Genomic DNA, 14,089 nt, shown 5'->3' with positions numbered 1-14,089 from the left:
ACTTTGTTTTTTAGAGCAGTTTTAGATTCACAGCAAAACTGAACAGAAAGTACAGTGATTTCTAATATACCCTCTGTCCCTTCTCCCACCCCCGGACCCTCCTTTAACAACACCCCCCACCAGAGTGGTACATATGTTACGATACTGAGCCCCTGTTGACACATGGGTACCATCCAAAATTCATAGTTTACATGTAGGGTTCACTCTTGGTGGGGTACATTCTTTGGATTTGGACAGGTGTATAATGATGTGTCTCTACCATCATAGCAGCATACAAAGTAGTTTCACTGGCCTAAAAACCATCTGTGCTGTGTCTCGTCATTCCTCTTCCTCTCTTAATCATTACTTTTACTATCTCAATAGTTTGGCCCTTTCTAGAATGTGACGTAGTTGGAATCATACAGTATGTAGTCTTTTCAGATTGGCTTCTTTTGCTTAGTAATATGCATTTTAGTTTCCTCCATGTCTTTTTGTGGCTAGATAGCTTATTTCTTTTTAAATAAAAATGGTTATGGAGTGGCAAGCATCTTAACTGTACATTAATAAGGACTTAATTGTACATTAATAAGGCTTAATTACAATTAACTGATTTTTTCCTTTTTTTAAAAAAATAGTTTATTTAGTTATTTGAGAGAAAGAGCAAGCACAAGCAGTGGGAGTGGCAGAGGGACAGGAAGAAGTAGGCACCGCACTGAGCAGGGACCCAGGCCTGGAGTGGGATCCCAGGACCCTGAAGATCATGAGTGGAGCTGAAGACAGACACTTAGCGAACTGAGCCACCTAGGTGCTCTACAATTAACTGATTTCATAGCAGTTAGTGATGATTAGCTTTTAAAGAAAGCCTATTTTAGTTCATGTAGTTCCCACAGCCTTTCAGGCTGAAAAATGATGGGACTATAAGACACCTTCAGAGCAGAGCTCTCCATGTCTCCAGATATCTCCATCGTTTGAACTTTAGGACAGAACGCATCCTCAGGTTACTCATATGACTAAGACTTCTTCTAAGGGGGGGTCACAAACATGGCAGAACAGGGTGTGGACACTAGGATTCCAAGTCAGGCTTCCCTATCTTATTACCTCTTTGGTTTTGGACAAGCTCTGTGTTGGAGGTGAGAGTTCTCACTGGGTTGATAGGAAACTTATGTGATAAAAGACATGAAAAAAAGAAAGAATGAGAAAAATAAAAGTCTTTTTCTAATTTCACTTACTTCTTCTGAGAGGCTCTTTTTTTTTTTTTTTTTTAGATGCTCTTGTTTTTTCATGTGGATTCATTTCTGGCTTATATGATTTTTCTTTCCCTTGAAGAATTTTTTTTTTTTTTAAGATTTTATTTATTTATTCATGAGAGAAACAGAGAAAGAGAGAGAGAGAGGCAGAGACATAGGCAGAGAGAGAAGCAGGCTCCCCACAAGGAGCGCAATGCAGGACTCAATCCTGGGACTCCAGGATCACACCTCAAGCCAAAGGCAGATGCTCAACCACTGAGCCACCCAGGGGTGTCCTCTTTGAAGAACTTTTAAAGTTTATTTATTTATTTTTAAGTAATCTCTAGCCCAATGTGGGCTTCAATTCATGAGCCAGTCAGGTGACCCTGACCAGCTCTCCTGACAACAAATTTCTTCAATTTTTGTTTGTCTGAGAAAGCCTTTATTTCTCCTTCACTTTTGAAGGATAATTTTAGGGTACAGATTGTTTTTTCCCTTGTTTGTTTATTTATTTATTTTTAAGGATTTTATTTATTTATTCATGAGACACACACACAGACAGAGAGGTGGAGACACAGGCAGAGGGAGAAACAGGCTCCCTGCAAGAAGCCTGATGTGGGACTCCATCCCAGGACCCCAGGATGATGACCTGAGCCAAAGGCAGACGCTCAACCATTGAGCCACCCAGGCATCCCTGTTTTTTCCTTTAAATATGTAATATTTCACTCCACTCTCTTCTTACTTGAATGTTTTCTGAAGAAAAGTCGCATGTCATTCTTATCTTTGCCCCAGTATAGGAAAGGTAGTTTGTTTTTGTTTTTTTCCTCCTTTTGTTCCTTTCAGGACTTTTTCCTTTTGATTATCCTTGAATATGGTATCTCTAGGTGTGGTGTATTGGGCATTTATCCTACTAGAGCTTTTCTGAGACCTGGATCTTTGGTTTGGAGTCTGACATTAATTTGGGGAAGTTTTCCGTTATTATTTTTTAAAATATTGTTTCTTTTCCTTTCTTTCCTTCTAGTATTCCCATTATGCATATATTATTGTTTCTATAATTTTCCCACAGTTTTTGGAAATCCCGGTTTGGGGCTTCTTTTTTTTTTTTTTTTTTCCAGTTTGTTTCTCTTCGCTTTTTAGTTTTGGAAGTTTCTATTATTACACCCTCAAGCTCAGAAATTCTTTGCTCAGCTGTGTCTACTCTACTAATAAGCCCATCAAAGGCAGTCTTCTTTCTGTTACAGGGTTTTTGATCCCTAGCAAATCTTTTTTATTCTTTCTTAGAAGGTCTATCTCTTCATTTCTATTATTCATCTGTTCTTTTTTTTTTTTTTTTTTAAGATTTTATTTATTTGTTCATTAGAGATACAGGGAGAGGTAGATACACAGGCAGAGGCAGAAGCAGGCTCCTCACAGGGAGCCTGATTTGGGACTCAATCCCCGAACTGGGATCACGCCTGAGCCAAACGCAGATGCTCAACTGCTGAGCCACCCAGGTGTTCCTATCCATCTGTTCTTATATGCTATTTTTTCCATAAGCACTTAGGATATTAATCATAGTTTTTAAAAATTCCTGGTCTGGGGGTACCTGGGTGCCTCAGTGGGTTAAGTGTCTGCCTTCGGCTCAGGTCACGATCCGATCTCAGGGTCCTAGGATCGTACTCCATGGCAGCTACCTGCTCAGTAGGGTGTCTGTTTCTCCCTCTCCTTCTGCCCCTCCAACCACTTGTGCTCTCTCCCTCACTCTCTCTCAAATCAATCAATCAATCAATCAATCATCAATCAAATCTTAAAAAATATTCTTGCTCTGATAATTCCAATATTCCTGCCATATCTGACTCTGGCTCTATGCTGATTCAGACACTCTAAACTGTGCTTTTTACCTTTTAGTATGCCTTGTAAATTAATTTTGAAAAGTAGGCATGGTGTCCTGGGTAAAAGGAACCTTGGTGGATAGCCCTTTGGTAATGTAATGGTTAGGTGAAGGGGAGAGGAAGCATTCTGACTGATTAGGGATCTTTTTGTAAGCTTGCACCCTGGACTGTGAACTTTCAGTTTCTTTCCATCTTATCTAAGACAGAATGGCTAGAGGGGGCAGGGGTTGGGTGTTTCCCTTCTTCCACATGTAAGGCTAGAGGGAGCTAGAGTTGGTATTTCCTTTCCCCCAGGTAGTTTAGATTCTGATAAGACCCCTGCAGGTTAGGCTCTGGTAAAGCAGTTTCTCCTGAGGGCAGATCTCGTTAAAAATAGAAGGTTCTGGCATATTTCAAGATGGTTTCCTTTCTCCTCTCTTGGCTAGAAGGAGCACCTGGGGATTTTTCTTTGATATTTGCTTTGGGGACTTGGTAACCTCTTGGAGTGACTTACAAAACTGGAAGGACATACCCTCCACCCATTACTGGGCCCCCGTGAAATATTTCATTCTCAAATTTGTCCTCACCAAGCCTCTAGCAATTTGTCAATGCATTTTAGCTGTTCCTACCCTGGCACTGCTTCCCACGGAGGTTTTTGCTTGTGGGTTTCTACTCTGGTCTTTTCTATATCTGTATGTCTGTCTCTTCAATTTGGGGGGCAGTGGTTTGCCCTGGGCCCTCACTTCTCTGACTGATTGAAGTAGAGTTGTTGATTTTTCCATTTGTTCAGCTTCTACAACAGAGTGACAGCTTCTAAATTCCTCTCATGCTGGACCAGAAGCCACCTGCTACCCCCCTTTTTACATATAAGGAAACCAAGGCTCAAAGCTATTATTTATTAATTTGATCAAGGCCCCCACCTGGCATGCAGTAGAGCCAGGATTTGAATCTAGGTGTTCTGACTCAAGGGTCTGTGCCCTCAATCACCACACCATTGAGGAAAACAAGTTGGGCCAGTGGGGAAAAGAAAATTATGTGTTCTTACCATGAGATCATTTATGTCTCCTACGTTAGAGTTTCAAAAAGTTTTCCAAAACACTTCAAGGAACAAGTGTCAGAAAGGTTGGCTTGAAAATAATGATTACTAAAATTTGAAGTAGACACAATGAGTAAATATTGTAGAGTAAAAAAAAAAAAAAACACACACACACACAACACTCCTAAACCTACCATCTTTACAGATTACATTTCAGTCTATAAAGACTGTCCATCTTCATGGACATTACATGGATACTACGTATTCAGCCTTTTCACTTAACATTGCATCACGGGGCTTTCCCCATGTTTCTCTATCATCTTTACAAAGTACGTTTAATAGCTATTTATTCTACCTTGGTGAGATGCTAAAATTTATAAAAATATTCTTTTATAGTTTGACATTTGCTAATTATTATTTTTAATTTGCAATAATCGATAATTTTCTCAGCTGTTTCCCCTCCTTTGAGTAATTTCATTCAGGATGACTCCATGAATGTGCTTATTGAGTCAATGGGTATGGATACAGGTGTAACTATCTCTGACTTTTGTCATATTAGTTTCCAGAATGGTTGTACCGATTTTCTGGGCTTCCAACATTGTATAATTATAGGAGATTATGGAAAATATTATAGATACATATATTGAAAACCTCTTAGGTCCAAGTGCGGTGTCAATACCAGACGGCTTTAAAATTGTATCCCTTCCCTAAACTGATGCATAACCTTTTCCCAGATACTCAGTCTATGTTGCATATAGCCTTGCATGTAGGAAGCAATCCATAGATATTTATTGGATGGATAGATAGATGGATGGACGGATGACATCCAACTGATTCCTTCTAATCAACACATAGAACGTTAGTGGCAAAGTTGAGATGATACTCTAATTTATAATGTAGAGATTTTTCTCCTACTATAATTGCAGTTCTACTTCATTCACCAATATATATTGTATACTTAGCATGTGCAAAACACAATTCTAGAAGCTGGGGGTACTACCATCAATAAAACATAGTTTACCCATTATGGACCTCACAGTTTGGTTGAGAAATTCACATACCTCTCTGGATCAGGTTCTCATTCATAAAATGAATGTAGTGACCTCAGAGGTCCCTTCTAGTTTCTGAAACTCTAAATTTCCCAATTCTAGATATGAAGATTCTAGAGAAAGATTATTTTATTTTATTTTATTTTATTTTTTTATAATAAATTTATTTATTGGTGTTCAATTTACCAACATACAGAATAACACCCAGTGCTCATCTGAAAGATTATTTTAAAGAGCAATCTAAAAGAACTTGTGATTCAAGACAGTGATAGGAAATATTCTCTTTGGTCCTTCCTTCCTTTCTTCTTTCCTTTCTTTCTTCTTTCCTTCTTCATCATTGAGTGCATACTGAACACCAGACAATTAAGTGCCAGGAGTAAAAATAGGAATAAAATATGTCCTCTTCTCTTAAAAAGTCTACAGTCCAAAATGGAAAGGTCTTTTGAAGAAGAATGATTCGGCAACACAACAGTATTGGACACAGTGTTTATGTGTATGTGAATGTGATGTACTTACTTAACTCTAATATTCTAGCTGAAACGTAATAACTTGAGTGGTCTTCAGTATTAAAATAGAGGAGGGAATCAGTTAAATGCTTCCAAAAGTTAAGGGAAAATATCATTTAATCTTCTAGGTTTATGTCAGGGGAAAATACTGGTACCATACTTGCCAATATCAAGACGAAAGAAGACAAATGCAAATGGACTCACCACTTCTCTTCTTCTACTTGCACTCCTATGGACTGGAACTTACTGGGTGCTTTATTTTCCCCTGTTTTGTCAGGCTCTTCGGCATCATCCACCTGAAGAAATAATCAAATATGTAGAGGTGCCCCATTTTAGTCATCTTAGTTTGAAAAACAAATGTCACATTTTATCAGAAACATCTGCAGTACTACTGGAATATTTTGTGATTTGTAATCTTTTTGTTCAGTATTTGTATATTTGATGAGGGCCATCACTACACTCTTAGCATGTGCTTTGACTCTGCTGATCTTAGTAAAATGAAATTTTATTCACTCTTAAGATAAATGTCTATGATTGCTCCATGGATATATGAGTATGTGCTTACCTGTGACTGCTATATTAGAAAGGGGTACTGCATGGAAATGGGTTCTTAGAAGTTTTGAATTTGCAGATAACAAAATACAAAAGAAAGAAGAAATTTCATTTATTGTAGTTAGAATTGTTGATATTGAGAGATTTAGGTACATTTTAAGATAAACTATATAGTATCTTCATTTTTATCCCCCTTAAACTAAGAAATTCACTTTGAATATCATGCCACATGGTTCCTAAATGGCTATGTATAGACTATAGCTCATACAGAAAATGTATCTATATTAAATGATAACCTATGTGACAAACCTAAATTTGAAATAGATCTTATGGGACACCTGGGTGGCTCAGCAGTTGAGCATCTGCCTTTGGCTCCGCATAATCCCGGGATCCAGGATTGAGTCCCATATTGGGCTCCATACATGGAGTCGGCTTCTCCCTCTGCCTATGTCTCTGCTTCTCTCTCTGTGACTCTCATGAATAAATAAATAAAATCTTAAAAAAAATGAAATAAGTCTTATGATGATTCAGAGCAATTAGATTTTTTCCTCTTTTTTTTCTGTGTGTTTAATAAATTATTTTTCTAAATATAAAAGCAATCTAATGTAAGTTACATGGAATTAAAATACATAAATATAAAATGTAGAAAGATAAACCTCCTCAAGAATCACTTTCAAGCCTTTGAAGCACATTTATCCATCTATTAATATGCATAATATATGTAAATTATTATTAACCCTAAATATACACAGATGAGGTTACACTATCGATATTTTTTCTGTGACTTACTTTATTCAATAATGCTGATATCTTTTGGATATGTTATCACATCAGTAGATATAGCTCTATCTTAATCCTTTTATTCACTACATAAATATTCCTTGTAATGACTATAAGCAAAGTGGGCATCAGGGTAATTTTCTTTCTCTTTGTTGCTATTATCCAGTATTACAATTACTATTGCACATGTAATAGAACAATTTAGAACAATTAGAAAAATTGTGCAAATGTTATTTGGGAAAATCCTTAGAAGTCAAAATGTTAGATAGAAAGGTAGTGAATGTGTTCAACAGTAAGGGATATTGCCAAATTGCTTTTCAAAGCATTTATCATCCTGCCATAATTGATGTATGGAGATATCCATTTTCCTATACACTCACCAATGCTAAATATGGCAAACTTTAAAATTTTTGCTAATATCACAGGTGAAAAATATTTATTGGCCTCTAATATTTCTATCTGTAAATTGCCTATTCATATCCTTTGCTAGTTTTTGTGTCTTTCTTCTATTGAGGTTTTTAAAAATTTTCTTATTTATAGAATCTCTCTCTTTTTTTAAAGATTTTATTTATTTATTCATGAGAGACACAGAGAGAGAGAGAGAGAGGCAGAGACACAGGCAGAGGGAGAAGCAGGCTCCATGCAAGGAGCCCGATGCAGGACTTGATCCCAGGACTCCAGGGTCATGTCCTGGGCAGGCACTAAACCGCTGAGCCACCCAGGGATCCCTAGAATCTCTATCTTATGACCCTTAATAATCTTTTCTTGGTTACATACACTACACATATTTTCTCCCAGTTTATCATTTGTCTTATTTATTTATTTTAAGATTTTATTTTTAGGTAATGTCTACATTCAACATAGGGCTTGAACTCACAACCCTGAGATCAAGAGTCCTATGGTCTACCACTTGAACCAGCCAAGGTCTCTTATTATTTGTTTTTAAAACTTTGACCTTCATTGTACAGAATCTTAAAATCATTGTGTGGTAAAATTTTGTATGGCTTGTATGGCTTCTTACCCTGAGCATAATTTTTAAAGTTCTCATGTATTTACTTTCATGCTTTCATTTTTCTTTTTCATATTTAGCTCTTAAATCCACTATTCTAAACTTTTCGTGTGTAAGAAAGTAGAGATTTAATATTTTTTTCCCCTACATGAATCATCATCAATTTATCTGGCTCCTTTTATTAACTAATCCTTTTTTTTTTTTTTTTAATTTGAGATGCCAACTTTATGCTCTATCAAACTTCATCCAAACATTTCCATGTATACAGCCCTGTTTTTGGTCTACTGATCTTCTGGTCTTATTTTTTCTCCCACTTATTTTCCTAATCCAATTTTGTAATAGATCTTGATAATTTCTATGGTGTGAATCTTCCTGTAATTCTTTTTTTTAATGTAATTTTTAAAATTTCTAGGTTATTTTGGAGTATTAGCTTCTAAATAAATTTAACATCAGATTGTCAAATCCTTCCTTCCAGCTTCTGGCTATTGATAAAAATCACATTGGAATTTTTATTAGAGTTTCTTTAAATTTCTGTATAACTTTTGAGAGAATTGCTATCTTTACATTATGGAGTACTTTTGTGCAGGAATATTGAATAGTTTTCCACTTATTCAGATCTCTCATGTTTTATAAATGGGAAGTTTTTAGATTGTTTTCAAATAGGTGTTATATATTCTTTGTGAAGCTCAGTCATGTTAAATTTTTTTGTTACTAATGTGAATGGGCTTGTTTTGTTCCATCACATTTTCTGTTTATTAATAATATACAGAAAAGTTATTGATTTCTCTGTATTTATGTTGTATTGTTTCACTGTACTAAATTCTTTCTTTAAAAAAATATTATATTTATTTATCTGAGAAAGAGAGAGCAGGGGGAGGAGCAGAGGGAGAAGGAGAAGCATATTCCATTCTGAGTGTGGAGCCCCAGGTGGGGCTCAATTTCATGACCCTGAGATCATGACCTGAGTTGTAATCAAGTCAGACACTTGACTAAGCCACCCAGGTGCCCCTCACTCTACTGAATTTTAATGATTTTTCAGTGGTTTCCATTAGATTTTCCAAGTGGACATGCACATTATCTGCAAATAAAAGCAATTTTAGGGACCCCTGGGTGGCTCAGTGGTTGAGCGCCTGCCTTGGCCCAGGGTGTGATCCTGGAGTTACAGGATAGAGTCTTACATTGGGCTTCCTGCATGGAGCCTGCTTCTCTCTCTGCCTGTGTTTCTGCCTCTCTCTGTGTCTCTCATGAATAAATAAATAAAATCTTAAAAAAAAAAAAAGCAATTTTACTCTTTCTTTGGAATGATTAGACCACATTTCACTTTCTTGCTTTGTGTATTGGCTAATAAGGGTAAATAGTTTTGAATAAATCTCTGAAAAACAGACATCTATATCTAGTTTCTGAACCTAATTGGAATGTCTCTACCATTTCACCTTTAAATATGTTTAATTCAGTTTCTTATAGATGCTTTTTATCACGTTAATAGTTGAAATGCCTTCTGAATTTTATACAATACTGTATTTCTTAGCATGCATCTGGATGTCATATTTTCCCCCCTACAGCTAAAATAACTTTGAATTTCTGTAACATACACTATTTGGTAATGGTGTATTATTTTTAAAATATGTGTGGTTTTTTTTAAGATTTTATTTATTTATTTGACAGGGAGAGAGACAGAGAGAGAGAGAGCACTAGTAGGCAGAGGGCAGGCAGAGGGAGAGGGAGAGGAAGAGGCAGGCTCCCTGTTGAGCAGAGAGCCCAATGTGGGGTTCAATCCCAGGAACCTGGAATCATGCATGACCTGAGCTGAAGGCAGACGCTTAACTGACTGAGCCACTCAGGTGCCCTAAAAACATGTATTTGGATATATTTTCAAATTTAATTAGAATTTTTGCATCTGTATTTATAGGCATGTTTTCCTATAGTTCTTTATCTTGTATTCTTTCACGTGTATCAGAGTTATGTTTATTTGATAAAATATATTGAGAATCTTGGCATCTCTTCTTGTATTATTAAATACTTTTTTAAAAAAGACTTTATTTTTTAATCTCTACTCCTAACATAGGGCTTGAAACCACAACTCTGAGATCATGAGTCATGCATTCCACTGACTGAGCCAGCCAGGTGCCCCAGTATTATTAAATACTTTAAATAAAACAGGAATTATTTGCTTCTTGAATGATGGAAATTTTCTGTGACTCTATCCCAGTTTCCCATTTGGGGTAAGTTATAAGCCTCAATCAGACATATTCTTTATTTTTTTCCCAAAAAGCCAATTTTGGCTTAGTGTATCAATTCTACTTTAGCTGCTCTGTTTTTGTCTTCCAATGCATTTATTTCTACTCTCATCATTAATAACTCCTTTCAATTTATCATTCTTTTCTGACTTTGTGAATTGAGTCTTGTTTATATTGTGATTGATATTTCTTGCTTAGCTATGAAAAAACTTAGGTCTATGAATTCTTCTCAGATCATAGCTAGGATCATGACCCATAGTGATGATTTATAGGATTCTTGTCATTTATTTCACAATAATCTTGAATTTCCTCCTCCATTCAAATGTTACTTAGAATATTTTTTTAATATTTTTAGATGGCGAGCTTTTGTTATCTGCTTAGCATTAATTTCTAGTTTTAATATGTCATGATTGGAAATCATGATTTTAATATCTCTTTTTTGGAATCCATTAAAATTACCTCTGGAGTTTTGACTTGAGATAAATCCCCCTAAAATATCTCTTCCTGAATATGCACTGCTTCTGATTTCGAGGACATCAAAATAGGGACGCCTGGGTAGCTCAGTGGTTGAGCATCTGCCTTTGACTCAGGTCATGATCCTGGGGTCTTGGGATCGAGTCTTACATCGGGCTCCCTTCAGGGAGCCTGCTTCTCCCTCTGCTATGTCTTGCCTCTCTTTGTGTGTCTCTGGTGAATATATAAATAAAATCTTTAAAAAAAGAAAGCTTCAAGGACATCAAAATAAAGTTTACAAAGTCTGAATGTACTGAGTACTGTTAAAGAAAAAACTATTTGTGACATTTGTTAAAAAATTGGCAAGGTACACTTTATTCGGGGAAACTATTATGATAGGCATTTGGACCATACTGGGATTGGACTCCCAAATGCAACAAGAAAAAGTAGAAATTTACAGCCAAGGAACAGGGTGGGGGCTTGTCAGTGGGTAGAAAATTATAGAGAATAGATCCCAGGGATAAGAGGGGACATCCCAGAGTCCTTGCTGGGGGCAGGCCAGGGTAATCAGGCATCACTTGGGAGATAATAGAGGATGCGGAGCATGATCCGATGAAGAACATGTCCAGATACCAATCCTGGGGCATTCTGGCTTAGCTGACTTAGCGGGATTCTCATTAAAACTGGGTGATGGAAAGGGACACACAAGTACAAAAGTCGAGGCCTAGTCAGGAAGAGATTTCAGAGTAGCCTGAGTAGATAGAGTCTGGCCAAGAGGTGGCTCATTATCAATACTCCCTCCACAGTACTCCCTCCACAGCTTTCCTTCATTGTTTTAAGTCCATTGATTATGAATCAGAGATGATATGACCTTTTTATTTCTTAAGGCCTTCTTTCAATTAACAGTAACAACTCACTTGGCTTGTATCATCCTCTGAAATAATTCACTCAACTTGGCAGTTGGACTCATCTCTTCACATGGGCATAACATGGATCTCTTTACACATGGACAGGCATTAAAGGAAATCAGTAAGGAAGGCCTAGGAGTACAATCTCAGATAACTTAATGTTCTTTCCTTTTTAATTCAAAGAATGAGAAAGCAACCACATGTTATGTAATGTCAAGATTAGGCTTAAAGCTCTTTTAGGCTGTCAACATGAGTTCAGTGATCCTGGAGGGAAGTCACAATCTAATATCTGGAGGTGGAGAGGTTAAGGTCTAAAGCTACTACATGAAACTCAGCTATACTTGAAATAATTCTTGAGAGACTAAAAGACAGTATAACCTGCTGCTACCTTCCAGGAAGGGCATAGGGGTCAGAAACAGAAAGAAGGGGGAATTTCCTTTTTTTTTTTTTTAAAGACTTTATTTATTTATTCATGAGAGACACAGAGAGAGGGGCACAGACACAGGCAGAGGGAGAAGCAGGCTCCATGCAGGGAGCCTGATGTGGGACTCCATCCCAGATCTCCAGGATCACACCCTGGGGGCGCTAAACCACTGAGCCACCCGGGCTGCCCGAAGGGGGGATTTCATATTTTGTTGTGTATACTTTCATACTGTATGACTCTTATATGACAATACCATATGCATACACTACTTATTTTGTAATTTTAAGGAAATCAAATTACCATTAACGTGACTCTTGACTTTTTAGAAAGACATACAACTTTGCTCTAAATCCAGAGCAACCAGTTACCCTCCCTTTGACCTGCGCAGCCCTAGACCACCAGAAAAAGCACCAGATAAAATTGTTGACTTGAATTTTGGAGTCATGTTATAAAAAGAATACATACTTCAAGATATTATAGAATCATATTTAGGGCCATAAAATGTTCCCACTAGAATACCAAGTAAGTATTTTTTTTAAGATTTTATTTAGTTGACAGGGAGTGTATGTGCACGAGCAGGGGGAGCAGCAGGCAGACGGAGAGGGAGGAGCAGGCTCCCCATGGAGCGGGGGGCCTAATGGGGGGCTTGATCCCAGGACTCCAGGATCATGACCTGAGCCAAAGGCAGATGTTTAACTAATTAAGGCACTCAGGCACCCCACTCCAAGTAAGTATTCTAAGACTTAAGTGAACTAAGACTAGAAATTCACCCTAACCATCTTAAGCTTTTTAATACACATGCTTATGGTTGTTTTATTTATTGGACAAAGTGCCTTTTTCTGGTGACTTACTTATTGTCTAGCAGCTCCAAGCCCATATTCTATACCCATCTGCTCTGTGGCACTGGGGCCTACAAATTTTGACTCTACAAATTACATTTCCCAGGCTTCATTGCTGGCCAGCTTCCAGTTATAGTCTAACAAAAGAAGGTGGGAGAAAGGAAGGGATTTTCTTCCTGTTTCCCCCTTCTGTAGGCATTACTCCAGCATGTGAAGGCAGCTGTGCTCCACCTTCCAGCCCTTTTGAACCATGCACCAGATGCACTGCTCCCTTAGACTTCCCGCACCAGCTGATTACACCTGCTGCTGTGGTCCAGGGGTGGTTGTACTGGGGACTCTCCCCTGAGCTCCAAAACTATGGGTACCCCACCTTTCTCTTTTTGCTCCCTTAGTTCTAGAAGTGGTAATTGCTTCATGCATCCCATTATTGCTCTCTTAACCTTCCCATACCTATAGAACTGTCTATCAAACTGCCTCTGTTTGAGAATTTAGTGTCATTTCTGTTTTCCTGAATGGGATTCTAACAGGTTCCATGTGGCTACACTCCTAGCAATGAAAAATGCTTAGAGTATCAGCCAAAGCAGGATGTTACAGCTTTACAATATGGGGTAGTAGCAAAATTAACCAATGAAACTTTTCCCAAAGATGCATTATAGGTATTTCCCTTAAGAACTGCGATCTTCAATGCTTTGAGAAAGGGAGAAAGGAAGGAGGACATTGCACTCTGCAGATGGAGGACATTGCACTCTGTGTTTGAGCCCCACCCCACCCATCTAAACCTACAGCTGATTTGCATCAAAGTGTTGTCATCTTCCAAGCTTTAGTCATTGTATGTAAATTTATCTTTGTGACTTTTTCCCCCTTAGATCCAAAAATGCACAATTCACCACTCTTACATAGTAATTAGGGTAATCTATTTAAATTTGTGAAGCGACTTTCAAAATGTTTCAAGAAATTTAGTAATTATATCTCTGTCCTGAAAAAAATTAAGAAACCCTTGGCAGATGATAACATTTCAGCATGTTTGTCTGATTATGATTTTAGAGGAAGGTAATAATAACCAGCTCTGATATTTAGTGAGCCCACCACACTTAGAGCCTTATATACATTGTATCAGTCAATTTTTACTACAACCTGTAATAAAATACCCCGTGGAATAGTGACTGTTATTCTCAATTTCCAGATGAGGAGACTGGGACTATTAAGTAATTAGTCTAAACTCACACAGGTTGTAAAGTAAA

General features: G+C 37.4%; 1 protein-coding gene across 23 annotated transcripts in view; it reads right to left on the bottom strand.

Moving 5' to 3' along the window:
* DLGAP1 (DLG associated protein 1) overlaps window positions 1-14,089 on the bottom strand; it is an 867,925-nt gene that overhangs the window by 52,679 nt on the left and 801,157 nt on the right. For all 23 annotated transcript variants that reach the window (XM_072734994.1, XM_072734998.1, XM_072734996.1 and 20 more), the window contains one exon: window positions 5,851-5,942. In XM_072734994.1, the coding sequence (XP_072591095.1) occupies window positions 5,851-5,942 (92 nt within the window). The remainder of the gene's footprint in view (window positions 1-5,850; window positions 5,943-14,089) is intronic.

The sequence above is a fragment of the Vulpes vulpes genome, chromosome 13 (assembly GCF_048418805.1).
Source record: "Vulpes vulpes isolate BD-2025 chromosome 13, VulVul3, whole genome shotgun sequence".
Classification (NCBI taxonomy): Eukaryota; Metazoa; Chordata; class Mammalia; order Carnivora; family Canidae; genus Vulpes; species Vulpes vulpes.
This window is presented reverse-complemented; position numbering and strand designations above follow the sequence as displayed.